This window comes from Rousettus aegyptiacus, unplaced genomic scaffold (assembly GCF_014176215.1).
Source record: "Rousettus aegyptiacus isolate mRouAeg1 unplaced genomic scaffold, mRouAeg1.p scaffold_m13_p_6, whole genome shotgun sequence".
NCBI classification, from domain to species: domain Eukaryota; kingdom Metazoa; phylum Chordata; class Mammalia; order Chiroptera; family Pteropodidae; genus Rousettus; species Rousettus aegyptiacus.
In genome coordinates, this window is record NW_023416309.1 from 17,862,661 (window position 1) to 17,880,378 (window position 17,718).

Sequence of the window (17,718 nt, forward strand, 5' to 3'; positions counted from 1 at the left end):
GCATTTTTTTTTAACTTTCCTTGTATCTTTCTATTCATACCAACTTGTCATGTCACAGTTTTCTTTTACATACCTTTTTGGTTTTTAGGGCCATATATTTTCGGAACTTGCTCGCTCTCTCTAGTTTCATCCTTTTGTTCAATCTATGTGCTCAGTTGGAAATTCCAACGCCTCCCAATCTTTCAGAGTCCTACTCAGTCTTGTAGTTGCTTTTCAAATGACATTCTTTGAGGTCTTTCATATTTATACTTCCTCCATTTAGAAGTAATTTTTCTTTCCTCTGTAGTCTGATAGCGTTTTGTTCCTGTATCTGTTATAACATTTTATTTTAATGAGTCGTTTACATATCACATTTCTTCTCCTTTTCTAGATAGTAAACTCCAGAGCAGGAATTTATTCATCTTTTATCATCTCACTCCCACCATAGTGTTTTATAGATAGCAGGTACTAAAAAAAATGTTTTCATAGGAGAGGATAATCCAAAAAGAAGGAATAGAAAAAGATACAAAGATGGGAATGATAATATTTATAGAAAATTAGCAGACTAGTAAGGGAAATAAAAAGTTTCAAAATAACCAACTGCCTTTATAAACCAAGTTATTGACATAACTGGAAAACTGCCTGTGATTAAGAAGACAAGGGAGATGCAAGGAATACAGGACTAGCAGCTTTTGTATGGGAAGAATGCATAGCTGGTCTAAGTTGAATGCATTCTGACACTTGGATTCTATTACCTATCCAAGGAAAATATTTTTTCTAATATTTTTCTCCAGTAGTGACTGTTAATCGGTTTTATGCATGATACTCAGTTTCTTGTGCTTAACTAACAAAACACTTGGTAATTTATAATTTATAATTAGTTAATCAAGGTATGATTTCAGACTGCTAGAAAAGAATTTGTAGCTGTGACTTTACGCAGAATTCAAATAAGTTTATATTAGCAAAATTTTACCTCGGATTTATTCCTATATTTAATGAGAAGGTAGATATAATAATAAGTTATTCAAATAATAAGTTTTGAGCCTGACATTGACTTTTTTTAAAAATTTAAATTAATAGATCACAGTTGAAAACTTTGGTGCAACAGAAGTGAAAGAGCTGGTTCTAAATGGTGCAGACACAGCTGTTAACAAACAAAATCGGTAAGTGAATTATAGCAGTATCAGTGGTAGTGATAAGATTCAATAGGCATTTTATTCTATATTTAGAAACGTCAGAACCTTAAGTTTTTACTCAGATAAAACTTACCTTTTTAATGGTTAGTGAGAAAGTAATCTGCTTTTTGCTCTGAAATCCCTTCAAGACAATAATAAAGTGTTTAAAAGATCATGAACAAGAACAGGGGGAAGTGGAGAAAACAGCATACACATTTTTGGAAGCTAGAAAACAATGATAACTAACTTTACTGAACTAGAGGAAGCAGCAGTATAAGATGGACTAGGAAGAACCAAGAAGACAGCCACTTCATATTTAAAACAAAGGCTCAGGCACTGAGAATAAAAAGTATGGTAGAAAGCTTTATGGGGCTTAGAGGAATGTTGGAAACAAAGATTCGCTATTACAAAAAGCAGTTAGAAAACCCATTTTCTTTATCACATCAGAAGCCTGGCAACTTCCCCTGTCCAGCCTTCTAGAGAGACTGAACTAAAGGTACTTTGAATTCTGAGGACAATTTGACACAGCCAGGAACAAGAAGTTTAACTGAAACAGAGTTCGAGAGTCCTTCCTCCTTTACACTGTATACTTCCTAACTTTTAAATGTGAATGGATAGACAATGGTTAGTAGACATTTAAGGAAAGACCAAAGCAGTCAAAAAGAATACTAAGGAAACAGAAACAGTGCAGGCTGATGAAACTCAAAATGATAAGGGTAGCATTCATGTGCATACTATTAAAAATGAAATGGAATGAGCGAAATTTGCCAAAGAAGTGGTACCAAAAAACTCCCCAGAACTGGCTGAAGTACTTTTTGAGACTGAAAATAAGGAAGTGAAAAAAAAGACACATACCAAGAGAAAATACATGGAATTTCACAATCTGGGAACAAAAGAGACCCTAAAACCCTTCTAGAAAACAGACCATATACAAAGAATTAAAAATCATAACATCAGACTTCTAAATGAATGACACTGAAGCTGGATGATCAAAATTCTGGGAGAAATTTATTTTTAACTTAGAATTCTATATCGAAACTATCAAGTGTGTGTGAGTGTATAAAAACATTTTCATGCAGAATCTCAGAGAATTTACTTCCAATGTATTTTTCTCAGGAAGTTACTGGAGAATGTGTTATACCAAAATAAGCAATTAAACCAAGAAAGGAAGACAGAGGATCCAAAAAAATAGGATCCAGTATAGAAGAGGGGCACAGAGGATTTCTTCTGCAGAATAGCAGTCTGTAGAAGGACCCACAAGTCTGGAGTAGAGCCAGATGATGGAGGGCTTCAGGATGCTTGTCTCCAGGAGAAAAGTAAACTGATTCTACCTAATATATTTGAATGAGTCTAGAGCAGATTGACATTTCTGACATTCATTATTAAATGAATCTTGAACTAAAAATTGTTATAATGGGAGCATTCAGAAAGGCAAAGTGAGATTTGGGCAATTAAATAAAAGGTAAATAAATGCTCACCTTTTGCAATAGCTATTCATTTTATTAGATAATACTTAAATTTGAAAATCAAGGAATAACAGTGGAAGGAACTATGTTGTTGAAGTTTGAAGGTAAACATCAGAAGAAGTAGCAAAAAGAGTTAAATAGTTGCTTTTGAATACAGAATTCTGGTGGAACAGTGTAGGACAGAACTGCTTTGTTCTATTCTGTTATAATTCTTTAGAGAAACTAGCTTAATGGCTGTTACCAGGGACTTGATCCAAATGATGATAATCCTCATTCTGCTACTTAGAAACTGTGTAACTTTAGGTAAATAAATTGATGTCTCCATGCCTCAATCTCCTTCTCTGTAAAATGGGATGATAAATTGTACCTACTGCAAGGGGTTATTTTGAGGATTAAATGAGGCAATAATTTCAAGATGCTTAGAATAGTACCTAGCACATGTATGTGCTCAGTAAATGTTGGCCGTTAAATGATTATTACTATTTGACAGTTTTAACTGTGTATATCTCTTACTTTGATAAAAAATGATACTGTTTTTAAAATAACATGAAAAAATTTAGGTATTTTTAGCTATCCTTTTTTAAAAAAAATCTTGGTTTTGAAGGCTTTCGAATATAATTTAGGAAAATTTTTTTTTCCTGCTTTTAAAGTTTCTGTCGTTGGTCTAATTCTTTAAGTTTCTAAAAAATATTATTTTACATAGATTATTTAGTTTAGAAATAATTTAAAGAATTTTGATCCTTGTACCAATCCTAGTTACATAGTGAAAGTGTTGAAAACAAAAATGTTAACACTTGAGACAATTTAGCCTTTATAGGTTAAAAAACTTGGACTTTAAGGGACTTAACTAGTACAGATCAATTTGACTTTCTAAGTAGATTAATTATAAAATTATGCATTGCAAAATTATCTGTTTCTTCTCATCAGAACCTGATAGCATATGCCCACCCAATTTTACATATTCCAGTGGCCTCCTTTAACTTTTTTTTTTTTTCTTTGTAAATTCAGTTTGGAATTAGTTAATAATTTGCTAGCAGACTGAATTTACCAGTATTTCCATTTGTAGAATCAACCTTTTTAATTTGGAAGACTTCCATTTGTAGAATCAACCTTTTTAGTTTGGAAGACAAGAGTATAAAATATTGGAATTCTGTAATACCCATTCTCATTATTTTTTTGACCAGAGAGTCACAGAGAGTGTTATGGTTAACAGAACACTTTGAATAAAATTGTAGTTCTAACTCCTGGGTAAAGGCCTTCTTTTTTGTTTCTTTACAGTTTCCTTTTATATTGTGACAGCCAAAAAAGTGTCAGAAGTATTTGTGTGTATGTATGCACACGTATACACACACGCACACACATTTTAAAAGAGCCTGTGCTTGTAAATCTTTAATGAGTATCCTAAAAAAATGCTTTAATACTATTTGGGTTTTTAGTTTTTAAAGTAATTTTTGTCACATTTTTGAAACCCAAGGAAAAACAGACTGTATAGTCTGTCAAATAGTCTGAATCCCAAAGCTCTCATTTTTTTATCACTGAATATTTTTAATAGGTTGCTCTTTTTTGGGATGCATGCGGAGTAGAGCATATAAATTACCAGTAATTCATGACTGTTTTAAAATTATTTTGATACCCATTTGCATCCTCATTCTTTGTGTCAGGAAATGACATCTCACTTAGGAATAGCCTGAGAATGGCTATGAATGATAGATGTTTATACATGTCTCATAAATATACCAGATTTTTGTATAGAAAGAATAAAGTTCTCTTAAAGTCTTTATCTCCTTTGAGCCCTACTCATAATCAGTTTTGTACATAAGTAGAAAAAAGTACAGGAGCACTCAAAAGTTTAATAAGACAATAATATGTCTTCTCTGTAAAAAAAAATCATTTTTATATTCTGTGCATGTGTGATTTTTCATTTATAGGCACGAATTTGTCGATGCTTATGTGAATTACATATTCAATAAATCGGTGGCTTCTTTATTTGATGCTTTTCATGCGGGCTTTCATAAAGTCTGTGGAGGAAAAGTCCTTCAACTCTTCCAGCCTAATGAACTACAAGCAATGGTTATTGGAAATACAAATTATGATTGGAAGGAACTAGAAAAGGTAGGAGAAAACACATCTCTGATGTTGTTTATATGGAAAGGCAAAAGGAAAATATGGCTTGATGAAAATCTTGTCCTCTTATTTATTGTTTTCCATTTTACACTATTACTGTTATTATTATAGGAAAACACTGTATCTATCCAAACTATAATGAATGAATTTTAATTATGTATAAATTAGATAGCATCTTTGTATTTGTGGTGTTCATATAGAAAAATGTCATCTATGACAGCACTTGGATAGAAGCCCCAGCTAAAACTGAATGGCTAAAACTATTAATTAGCTAACATTAAAATAATACTGAGTCAACAAAGATAAAGAGCATTGGGACCTTTCACACATGGCTAGTGGGAATACAAATGGTAATCCCACTTTAAAAACAGTGTGTCATTTTCATAAAGTTAAACGTATGCTTGCTACATGACCAGGCAGTTCCACTCCTAGCTATTAAGTTATATTCACACAAAAGTCTATAAACAAGGCGGGGGTGGGGGTGGGGACGGGGATTGGAAAGTTATTGTTTAATGAGTACAGAATTTCAGTTTTGCAAGATGAAATGAGGTCTGGAAATGGATGGTGGTAATGGTTGCACAACAGTGTGAATGTACTTAATGTTGCCAAAATGTATACTTAAAAAGAGTTCAGATACTAAACTTTATGTTGTGTGTATTTTACAATTTTTTAACATGTTTTCAAAAATCTGCAAACATGTCAAAAACTGGAAACAACCCAGATAGATGTCCTTCAGTGGGTAAATGGATAAACCAACTGTGGTACATCCATACAGTAGAATACTACTGAGCAATGAAAAAGGAACACACTATTAATACAGGCAACAACTAGGATGACTCTCAGTATCCTTATGCTAACTGAAAGAAGCCAGTCTCAAAGGATCACATACCATATGATTCCATTTATATAGCGTTCTTGAAGATAAAGCTAAGACAGATAGTGGCTAGGGATGGAGGGAATATGTAACTGCAGAAGGGTAGCACAAGAGAGTTCTTTGGGGTGATGGAGCTGTTCTGTAATCTGATTGTGGTGGTGGTGGTGATTACACAAATAAATACATGTGTTTAAAACTCACAGAACTATACACACACAGGAAAAAAGTCAGTTTTAGTGTATAATAACTTAAGGAATAAAATCTTTAAATTAAAAAAATAATTTGGACTTCAGATTAAACGTAGTGGAATGAACACACATTTATCTTTGCTCTATCCCAAAATCTCACTAGAATAAAGGAATAAAAATTGGAATACACAGACCAAAAAAAAAAAAATTACAAAAATACAGTGAGCAAGAGAAAAAGTAGTTTTGGAAGATGAAAAAAGGTGGGTGAATTTATGAGTGACTTAAAGCAACTCATTCCACACCATAGAATCTCTCTGAAAGGTTTGGGAATCCGTACATTGTGTAACTGTAATGGCAAGAATGTGGGGCTGGGCTAATAGCAATAGAATTACTTTAAAGTTAATTTAAGGAATTATTTGGTCCCTCATGTCCCCTCTCCTACCCAACAAAAGACAACTCTAGAGAGAAGCTTTAGAATCTGGGAATGGAGAAGAACTGAGATTGGCACACAGAAAGATGGTACCCAGATTCAAATCCTCCAGGAAGGGGTTTGAAAAGATTTGGAGGGTGGGGTGAGAAGGGCAGTTGATCTGCTGAAGAGAAGAAAGCTGTATTATAAGGAGACTCCAGTGGAAATGGACTTCACATCCAGTTACCCTAAAATGAAAACAATATAATGACCTCCTATCACACTTCACATCCTACACAGTTTGTCCTTTTGCCTCATGTCCTATTCTTCCTTTCATCTACTCTGCTTTAGCCTGATTGGCCTCTTTGCTGAGCCTGCAGCTCTCTAGGAACACTCCAGTCTTGGGAGTCTTTCTATTTGCTGTTTCCTGTGCCTAGAATTCTCTTCCCCTTGATAATTCCAAATGGTTATTGCTCTCACTTCCTTTATGTCTTTATACCCTCTCAGACACCTTCACTGGGTAACTTATCTAAAATTGCAGACACACACATTCTATCTCCCTTCTCTGCTTTATTCTTCTTGTTTGAATTTTACTTAATTGTCTTTACTGTCTGTCACTTCTTTCCTTTCACTATGATGCAAAGACCATGAAGGCAGGATTTTTGTGTTCCCAAAGCCTAGCACTCTAAGTACTTAAGACCTTGCCAAAAGATATAGTTGATAGAAGTAGAAGTATTAGTTCATTCAGTAAGAACTAATAATTCAGTAACTTTTTATATTCTTAGTATACTTATAACTTGAGTAATTATGATTTGTGACTCTAAGTGCTCTTTCTTCATCAGAACTGTATACACATTCTTCCAGAACCATCTAGAGGTTTAAGAAAAAAGAAATAACTTTAGCCATCCTCCTTTTATTCCCACTAATATTCTCACAGACTTTAAGATTATTTCAGTCATAGGGGGATAATCATGGCTACAAACAGCTCAAAATTCAGGGAGTCCATTAGCAAATATTTATTGAGCACATGCTGGATGCCTAATATTATGTAAGATATTAGGGAGACAGCAATATTAAGATTGAGACATGGTCTTTGCCCTTTAATAAGGGTGCTAGATATTAAGTAATTGAACTACAATGAATATACAGAAAGCGAGTTCAGTGCATGGTATATAAGGAGCCTGACCTAGGCTACACCAATCTGGGAAGGCCTCTTACTAGATGGGTAGTCTCCACAAAGTAAGGACTTGGTTCACTGCAGTTTCCCCCGGGCCCCAGACTTTGACTAAAACTCATTTTATATTTGTTGAATGAATCTGATTGAATTAGTTGGCATTTAATAGGAGCCCTAAAGGATGAGTAGAAATTATTTGCCTCATGACCAGAGAAGGCATATATGTCTAAGTGGTCTAGGCTGAGGGAACAGTGGGTCCAAAGGCCTTGATGCTGGAAGGTCTTGCTGTATAAGAACTAAAAGTTTAAACTACTGGCTGAATTTTAAAAAGGACACTTTCACAGGGTAGACTTAATTCTCTCTCTCCTTGCTATCTTTCTTTTTTCTTAGTGCTAATCTTTTTTAAAGGGGAAGTTGCTCCAAATTACCCTGAAACTTAGTGACTTAAAAATAATAGTGAATATGTATTGTTTCATACAGTTCCTGTGGGTCAGAAAGTCAAGAATTAATTGCTTAGCTGGGTCGTTTTAGTTCAGGGGTCTTTCATGAGGTTATAGTTATGATATTATCAACTGGTGCTTTAGCTATCTGAAGACTTAATTAAAGATAGTTTCCCTTCCAAGATGGCTCATTCACATAGCTATTGGCCACAGGCCTCAGTATCTTACCACAAGGACCTCTCCATAGGGCTTTTTTAGTATCCCCATGAAATGGCAACTGGCTTCCCTTAGAGAGAGTGGTCAAAGAGGCTGAAGTTTTTTATGATCTAGCCTCAGGAGCTATGGATTTCTCATATCCGCAGTATCCTAATGATTACAGAGGTCAGGCTGTTCAGTATGGGAGGGACTAAACAAGGGCATGAATAGCAGAAAGCAGAGATCATTGGGGGCCATCTTGGAAACTGATTACCACAGAAAATTACCGGTGGTGTCCTTAGTACCATTTTTTACACAGGAAGATAGAATGCAAAATAATTAGTTTGAATTCTGTTAATGAAAAGAAAATTTTATAATTTTCACAGATTATTAATTCCATGTCAAACTTTAATAATCTATTAACATTTTAGTGGTAATTCTAGTTTATCTTTTAGACATTTACTTTCGGAGATGGTATTACAATCTTTTTGTGTTCTTTGAAGTGATGGGGAGACGTCTCTTCTAGTTTTCACATATTTACTTCCATTACCCCTGGAACTGATAGTTCCAAATTACAAAATGCCCAGTAAATAACAGGTAACCAGCTGAATTACATGAGCTTCAAACTCATGGACAATGTTTATGTGCTAAAGAAATGAGGCCAATTTTTAGATTCAAGACAAGACTAATATCCCTTAATATTAATAAATGGTTCTGTTGTTTTTAGAATACAGAATACAAAGGGGAGTATTGGGCGGAACATCCTACGATAAAAATTTTTTGGGAAGTATTTCATGAATTGCCGTTGGAAAAGAAAAAACAGTTTCTGCGTAAGTATTTCTAACTATTTCTATGTTTTATAAGAATGGACTTTAATTATTAAATTTATTCTCATAGGAGGTTGATTCACTTTGGTGAATAAGGTTATTATAGTATTATTCCAAGGTTACATTTTTAATTTTCAATTAGAATAATTGTTTAAATATGCATCATTACATATGGTTTCTTATTTTGAAAGCTAAATTCAGTTTGCCTCCAAAATAGAATTGGTTCTTTCAAATGAGCACAAACTATAACACTGATTACAATAAAACCAGGGTTGTAATTCCTTTTAGAATTTCTAAAAAGATTTCTGGAGTGTAGCTCTTCTCTGTGTTGTCTTCATTCTTTTTCACTTTGCCTCTGCTCCAAAACTTTGGGAATTACTGTGAAAAATGGAACTTTTCTGTTCCAGGATTTTGTTATTTATAACCTAATCTGTTTCTTTCATCTGTTAAAATCTGTATTCTAATGGAAATTTCACTTCTTTTTAAATAAAGTTGTCAGAATTTAAGTATCTGAATCACTGACATTGCCTTTCCTACTCCTGCTATTGCCAAGAATATTTTTATAGATTTTGTTTGATAACTGAAATGAAAAAAATTGTTTTGTATAAGTCATTCTTCAGTGATTTGAGTTTTGGTTGCCTATTATAGATTTTTCTTTAAAAATGACAAAAACAGGAAAACGTGGGGGAGGGGGTAGGTAGACAAGGGAAAAGGGGTCAAATATGTGTTGACAGAAAGAAATCTATGGCAGGTGAACACACAGTGTAAATCTACATATGCCTTACTCTTAAAATGAAAAGCTGCAACTTGCCAGATTTCGTTAACCAGTGTCACCATAAAAATTAATTTTAAAAATAAAAAGAAAATAGAAAAAGAAATGATAAAATTGCGTTTTATATTGAATTTTTAAACTATTTCTAAACAGCCTGTTCCCAAAAGAAGAGATCCCAAAATGTTTTTGTCAGAGACAATATTCATTCATCAAACATTTACTAAACTTCTGCTGTGTACTAATAAGATTACACTTTTAAAGAAAATATACTGTGGATGTGTAATTAGTATGTGTCTCAAATGTCACGCTTCCTCAAATTCTGGAATTAGGCTTCCATATTAGAGCAAATGTTAAAGCTTTGCTGTAGTGACTGTACTGAGTAATGTGATACATACAGTATAATGTTTTGATAAAAGTGCTTGGCTAAATGATTTTTTTCTTGGCAGTATTTTTGACAGGTAGTGATCGCATTCCTATCCTTGGTATGAAGAGTCTAAAACTAGTCATCCAGTCAACAGGAGGTGGTGAAGAATATCTTCCAGTTTCCCATACCTGTTTTAATCTTCTGGATCTTCCAAAATACACAGAAAAAGAAACTCTGCGTTCTAAACTGATCCAAGCTATCGATCACAATGAAGGCTTCAGTTTAATATAATTTTGGAGTTATAACTATTTAGTTTATTGCAAAAGCATTAAACTAATTATTTGTGTTTTTCTTGTGGTGATGAATTCAGCAAGGTGGTAAGAGATACTTTTACAATTCTTAATTGCAAAATGTTCAGTGCTATGATTATTCATGAAAGCCAAAAAATATTAAAGGAAAATGAACAGACTGTGTTGATATAAAACTTATTGTACAGAACCATGGATTTTTTTGGCCATCTTCCAATAAACATACAAGTATTGTGAATATGAAGTTTTACTAACATGAATTTTAAGAGTTTGCATATTTCACAAATGATCTGGTGTGTGAGTGCATGGAAATGTTGCTTGATTTTTCTTCAATCACCGGGTGAAAAACCTTTAACTTTGGCCTGCAATAGTCATTCAATTATTTTTTCATTTTGTAAATAATGTTAAGTTTTGTAATAAAATAGTTATGTTCTGATACCAGTACAGTTTCTATGGTTGTAATTGAACTGAGCTGACTTTTAGGGGTTAAAAATTATGATTAAATCATTCTGAGAATCTGTAAAAGGAAACTAGCATGGTGAAAACACAATATTTGCTGTTTTGCTAGAATGTCCTTGTGCAAACCTAAATTAGAGGTAGGACTTCTCTAAATAACTGTGGCTTTCTTTTGTGAATCTTGAGATGCTAACAAATGGGAAGTTATCAGAAACCTTAATATTTAGTAATGGAAGAATTTTGTCCAACAGTTGCTAAAATAGAAACATTGGCTACTATGAGAACCAATCACTAGGTTATAGCTTTCAAAACTATTGATGCTGCAGGTTGGTATTTAGTGAGAATTTTCAGTGCTTTAGAACTATTTCCTTGAATTTTTAAGAGACAGATTTTAGCAGTCTTATGGTGCTGATGCTTAGTTATTTCATTATTAAATTGTAACACTGAGTTGATGCAACACGTGACACTGCTATAATGCAAATATTTTTTAGACTTATAAAGTGCCGTGAACTGTTTAAATAATAAAGATTTATTGGTTTAATGTTTAAACTTTCAGTGGTTTGAATCTCATATAAGATTCAAAATTCATCCAAAAAAAGTAATGTTTCAAGGAAGGTCTCTTAAATTTTGCTTTGTTCCTATTCTCATACAAATTCGTCTTTTTTATAGAGGTCCCCAAGTCTCTTAGCTGTAATTGCAAAATCCAAAACAGCTTTGAAAAAAATTTGAATATCTCATTTTGCAGTGAAATCTGAATTGTTAAGGCTATTTATGGTATTAAATGGGACTGAGTGGGACTATTTGTACATTTTATTGGGGCAATATTAATGTTTGATAAATACATGTGTTTGATCTAGGTGCTGCTTCAGGCCCCTGTGCAGTGGCTGCATAAGATGTTTTTAAAAATTCTTTGACATTCTTAATTCCAAAATGCAAATGAACCCAAGGTTTTTTGGAGATTGTGGACGCATACTATTCAGTAGTTTAACCTAAACTACTACTGGTGAGCCATAGGTGTCTCTTCATAGACAGAAGCCCTCAAACAATATTTTCACCTAAGATAATGTTCCTCAAAATAGCATTCTCCTCTATGAAAATCCATGTACCTGACATTATCGTTTCCCTGTGCATCCATTCCTTGAGGATAGTGATTGTTCACATCAAAAATACGTAGATGAATATATTGTGTCCGATGCTTTATTTTCTTTAGTAACCGCAGTATGCTCTGAAGCTGTGCAAAAGCAGTCACTTTGGATTAATGTTTTAACAAGTACCTGGGCATCTTATCTGGGAATACAACAGTACGAGGCTTAATTTGGGTAAGTCTAATATTCTTTTCCTCCCTGTTGCTGCAGACATATAGTAGCAGTAACAACAAGGAGATTCATGGTAGAAAATTTAAATACCATTGAAGATTTTTCAGATTGCTATTTGCTTTTTAAAACAAGAAAAATATCTTGAGCTTTGTACATCAGAGTAGAAACTAAGGCAAATACTTAATGCACTATTAAATAAGGACTATGATTATCAAGTTGTAAGAGCAATCGTTTGTAGTTCTTGATTTAGTAGTAATTTTAACCAGTAGCCATTGTTCAGACTGATTGAAAAAGCAGAACCACCAAGAAGTTGGCATGAAATAAAACCAGAATGCAGGTTTTAAAACTGAGACTTAGGTTTTGTCCCAGCCTTCTCCTAGCACTCCTAAGGACATTCATTAGAGTTAACGTCTACTAACAGATTTTTGGTCTTCCTTACATATGATTTTGCTGCATTTAGTTCAAAAAATTCTAAATCAAAATGTAATATACATAGGGTAGTCTTCCCCTGAAGAGCATATGGTGAGTTCTCTGAAAGCAGGGGCAAATGTTCTTGTTCTTACCCTTTTTCCACTTCCCAACCTCATGCACTTTAGCCAAACTCTTAAGTTTTCTCCTCTGCTAATGAATTTACCCTATTTCAATAGTTCCCCATCCTTGCCAGTGTTTACTTGATGAACCAGTTTCTAGAGGTACATTGAGAAGTTGGTTTTATGTAACTTAGCCTGTTAAGAAGGGTACAACCCTGTTCTTTTCCTTCTCAATCCTTGCTATACTTTTTCATCACCTGGGGGTATTTTTTAATACTATGCATACGCCCCACCTTATGCCAATTAAATCTATCTGAGGTGATGTTCACCTCAGATAAAATGTGTATACTTTAGAAAGTTTCCCAGGTGGTTAATAGTTCCAATTGAGAGTCACGCAGAAGAGAGGAAGACCATTTATTTCTCTGCATTTCTGCTAGCATCCCAGGTGAGTTTAAGGCTTAAGTCTATTCATTTCTAAGGCAGGGAGAAATGTTGGTGTCCATACCATACCTCACCTTTTAGATTACAGGCCTTGGAGCAGAGACTTGTTTTAAATAAATTATTAAATAATGCTTAGAAGGCGAACAATGTAAAACACCACTGATTGAAGATACACCGTTATTTTAGGTACCATTAAGAAAAATGCTAACTGAACCGTCATGTGCCATTTATTGGGGGTGTGTATTACAATTAGTGAAATTTAATACTGCATTAACCCAAGGAAGTGCAAATAGTACCGATTACAAGGCTTTAAATTAGAGCTTGCCAACTACTTAAAATGACTATATACCTCCTTTTTAAGGTATGAAGTACCTGACTCCCATTTCGTGTATATATGAAATGTCACTGCTCTTTAATAACATCTGAAGATGGGATTTGGTTGCAAACAAAACATGCCAGGGCAGGTTTTTTTTTTTTTTTTTAATTCAAGTTTGCTGGGGAGGAAGGTAGGAGACCTGAGAGCAGGAACTGCCAGTCAAGGTTTTTTTGCATTGCATATATATATTTATAAGGGGCGTGGTTCTTCGCCTCTTGAATAGCAGTAGTTTTCCCTTTCAAGAACTTGTATGGACTAATAGGTTTCTAGGTCAGCCTCAAAAAGTTCATACTCAAGGTGATCTGCAGTCATTTTCTCCACTCTTTCTTGCATTAAGACTTGGAACTGGAAAATAGTAGTTTTTCTATACATGGGCTCTTAAATTCACATTTGCACCATTCCCTGTTGCCACCCACTCCCCACAAGTTTTTCATATGTCAAATTTTTCTTCGGCCCCTGACATTAGAATAGTTGAAATAATTTTGAAGCTTGGTGATGTGCCAACTGAAGTACCATTCTGTTTACTTATAAATTGAATGAAAAAATGTATCAGAAGCATCTAATATAGCCCTCAAAGCTGTACAAATTGTGCAAGATTTAAATTTGTCTTGAACAACGTAAGTTAACAGAAAAAAAGTCAAATGACAATTTTAATAGACTTTAAAACAGTGTACAAGTATAAAACACTGGTTTTGTATTTCAAAAGTTGCAGGATATCCAGTCATTAAACAGTCTACAAAACATATGCCAGTAGATTACATAAAAGACTATGTACAATATAAAAAGAGCTGAAAACAGTCTTCACTGTAAAAATAATTTAAAACAAATTTTTCAATTTAAAATATCATCTATAGCACAAACACATCATGCAAATGGAAAAAAAAAAACTATACTGCATTCTTTAGTATAGCCAAATATATTCAGAATGAGATATCTTTTAAGTAGGGAAATGGCCATTCAATAAAATTTTTTCTCTGGCAATAATGGTCATAGCTGGGTATCTTATGCTTAAAGAACAGCTATATTTCAAAACCTTTTTAAAAACTGTAATAAATACCAAAGCAACAGGAGGAATGCTTTATAATTTGGGAGTAATGCTGGGAAAAAGTCTGGAAAATAAATGTTAACTGTGCAATTTTATTAAGTATGAACTTTTTTGAAAGGCTTAGAAGCTTCTGCAGCTGAGAAAGTTGATCTCTAGTTTTAAGGCAGGCTAAGCTTTTAAATAAAGACAATAGGAACTAATTTCATTCATTAACTATTCTACTATTACAAGTTACATCATGTTCATTTCCATAATACTAGGCTAGCAGTACTAGGCTAGCAGTTTGGTGTTTATTACACCAAATCCTCCCAACAGGAGACATGTACTTACTGGCTGAGTTATATATAATTAACATTTCATTACTTTGGAACCATAATCAGGGGCCTGTCACTCTCCTCATTTGTGTAAAAGAAAAGCAACAGTCCAAAATATTACACTCTCCCCAGTCAGAGTACCATTATTATAGATTCATAAAGGCTTTTGCATATTCACATCTTGGCAGTTTAATACTTATGGAAAAGGACTAATGCAAGCTCTACCACAGTGATAGGTATTTAAACAACAATGGCAAATATTCTCAAAACTAAGGGGACCCAGGCAGGCACTATTATTTCTAAAGAAATTGAAACATTTCCAAACCATTTATTTGTTTTTCAGGTTAGTTTTATGAGCCAATATAGACATTTACTACATGTCCACAGGAAGTACAAAAGCCATCTTCATTTTAACAATACAATATTCCTGAAACTCTTAGCACCAAGTCTTACTTTAAAAAGCAAAGACAAGTGCTCTCCCACACATTGTTGACTTCCTTTTACTCACATTGCATGTCATGAGATTTTTAAAAAGTTAGCTGCCACAGTTTTGGAAAATGCCAGTGTTTTAAAATTGTGCTAATAAAGAATCAAAAGTTTAGCAGAACAGATCTGAGGATTTCAAACCAATGTTACAAAGAAAAAATGTGAAAATACCACTCTTTGGTCTAGGTAAGCTGTTCCCTTTACATTAATTTAACATTCCAATGGCTTTTTGAAAACTTTAAAATGTTGAAACTCACTAGGCAAAAACAAAATTATGTACACATATAGATGTATCATACAAATGAACCTTTAAAAGAAAGTCTTAACCAAGAGCAGATTAAAGATACTTAGTACCTTTCTTTTTAAAAAAGTTAGTGTTGCGTGTACAAGTACAGAAATAATGAAGTTAAAAATTACCCATGAAAGAAAAAATCTATTTTACCAGTCTATAAATAGTAACACCTTTCTGGTTTCCTTTGTTCTATTGTGTTCACAAGTAAACATTCATTTTGACATGCTAAAGTTCCTAATGCTGGTGGAACAATTCCTGTACCTGGACAATTATTACATTATGATTTGTTTGATGGATAGCTAATGTCTGTTGCTTCCTGTTTCAGGGATATAGCTTCATTAACTGCCTCGTGATCACCTCCATCAGCTCCAAATCCAGTTCCTCCAGCTCTCTCAATATCAGCATCGTCTTCCAAACCATTGTAAAATTCTTCAATCTCACTTTCATCCTCCATGGGTTCTTCTAAACTTGGACTCTGGCATGTTCCACTATCACTATTACTGCCACAAGAACTAGAAGATAAGACGTCATCTTCGGAGTCTGAATATACCTCAGCGCCATGGAAAATATAACGATTTGGTGGTAAAAACAGATATTGATTACCTGAAATACAGTAATAAATGAGAAACAATAAGTTATTTCCAGTTTGTAGGACTAACTCGGTCTGACTGGGCATTCTGGAATAAGTGTATAGGTTCTAGCCTTTTAATTACATGAGCATCATTCTAGAAGCTATTATTAGTATAGTGTTTTTCAGAAACAAGCTATAGACTCAGCACTGGGTATAAATCTTAGTTGGGCAGTTATGTTTTTCCAGATGGGAAAACTGAGGCACAGATAATTTTAACATGAAAAAATGTAGAGAATCATATTTAATAAATGTTACTTAACAAACTCCTTTGAACAAATTTGATGAGGTAAATGAAGTATCCAGCCCAGCCTACATTAGATACTTAATGTTCAACTATAACCTCTCTAAAGCAGAAATTATGCCTTTGAAGCATCTTCATTAAATATGGCTTCAACTACTAAGTGTAGTCTGTTAGACACTGGCAAGAATCTGTTAGAAATTTAGATTCTCAGGCCTCATTACCCACTTACTGACTCAAAATAATCTACTGTTTTATAAGAGTCCTATACACACTGAAACATTTTGAGAAAGCAGCACCAGTCTAGCACTGGACTTTAACCTTCCTTCCCCAAACCCCTCCCAAATGTACATTCACAGTTAGGAGATTTGACCTATGGCCCTCCAACCAAGAGCACCTCCTCTGACATGTTCTACTCTTCAAAGCATCAATTTGAATCTATGAATACTAAGAGTTCTTAAAAGTCCTAGCTTGGTCAAATTTGATTTAGGTTTAAGCTTACTTTGTTTACCTAGTATTTTTAACTGAATGGGTAGGAACGCTAAACATTAATGATGAAATGTTTTCTACCCTTAAATTCTAAGTAGCAGCTTCTTTTACTCTACATAATATTACACCATATCCCAGACTGATTCACAAAAGCCTACTACATAATTTTCAGTGGCATGCCACCTACCAACATACCTAAGTTTCTCTTTAAAATGGCTTTCAAACTTTTTATACCTCATCACAACCCAGTTCTCACATGAAACCTAATTGTGACAACTCTGATCTGAACCCACAAAACTGATTTTGCAATCCACTAAGAGATCACAAATTACAGTGTATAAACCATTTATTTTCTTTTGTTTCAAGAGAACACATGGTATCACTCAAGTTTTCTAGGCCACTGGTATTTATTTCCATGATAGAGGAGGCAGTCAAGTACTTGTATTCCAGCTGCTAAGAGATTACCCTACCTGGCATTTAATAGGACCATATCTCCTTTGAGTCACACCTTAGTTTTTTAAGGGGTCTCAGCATGTGGCTTGTCCACTTTTCTATAGTTATGGCTTCTAAAAAAAAAAGCTTTATTCTGAATTCCCTGAAGAATTAGATAACCTATCAGCCCAAATACTCTACACCTGTGTTTTTGCCTTCTTCGTGGCAACCATCAAGGCAGATTTAAAATTAGTTTACCTCATATATACTACCACTTCCCTTTTAGCCCTAACCTCACAACATAAATAGTGGCAAACTAAAATGAGCGAGTGAAGTTAGTGGTCATTTGGTTTTAACAGCTACAAATTTCCCCTCTT

The 17,718-nt window shown here is 34.0% G+C and overlaps 2 protein-coding genes across 9 annotated transcripts in view; one reads left to right on the top strand and one right to left on the bottom strand.

Moving 5' to 3' along the window:
* The window catches only part of HERC4 (HECT and RLD domain containing E3 ubiquitin protein ligase 4), a 116,014-nt gene extending 99,829 nt beyond the window's left edge, over window positions 1–16,185 (top strand). For all 7 annotated transcript variants that reach the window (XM_016127313.2, XM_036223500.1, XM_016127309.2 and 4 more), the window contains 5 exons: window positions 1,060–1,142; window positions 4,549–4,732; window positions 8,752–8,854; window positions 10,070–12,070; window positions 15,877–16,185. In XM_016127313.2, the coding sequence (XP_015982799.1) occupies window positions 1,060–1,142; window positions 4,549–4,732; window positions 8,752–8,854; window positions 10,070–10,278 (579 nt within the window). In that variant the 3' untranslated portion in view covers window positions 10,279–12,070; window positions 15,877–16,185. The remainder of the gene's footprint in view (window positions 1–1,059; window positions 1,143–4,548; window positions 4,733–8,751; window positions 8,855–10,069; window positions 12,071–15,876) is intronic.
* The window catches only part of SIRT1 (sirtuin 1), a 29,120-nt gene continuing 25,438 nt past the window's right edge, over window positions 14,037–17,718 (bottom strand). For both annotated transcript variants that reach the window (XM_016127316.2, XM_036223501.1), the window contains exon 9: window positions 14,037–16,154. In XM_016127316.2, the coding sequence (XP_015982802.2) occupies window positions 15,829–16,154 (326 nt within the window). In that variant the 3' untranslated portion in view covers window positions 14,037–15,828. The remainder of the gene's footprint in view (window positions 16,155–17,718) is intronic.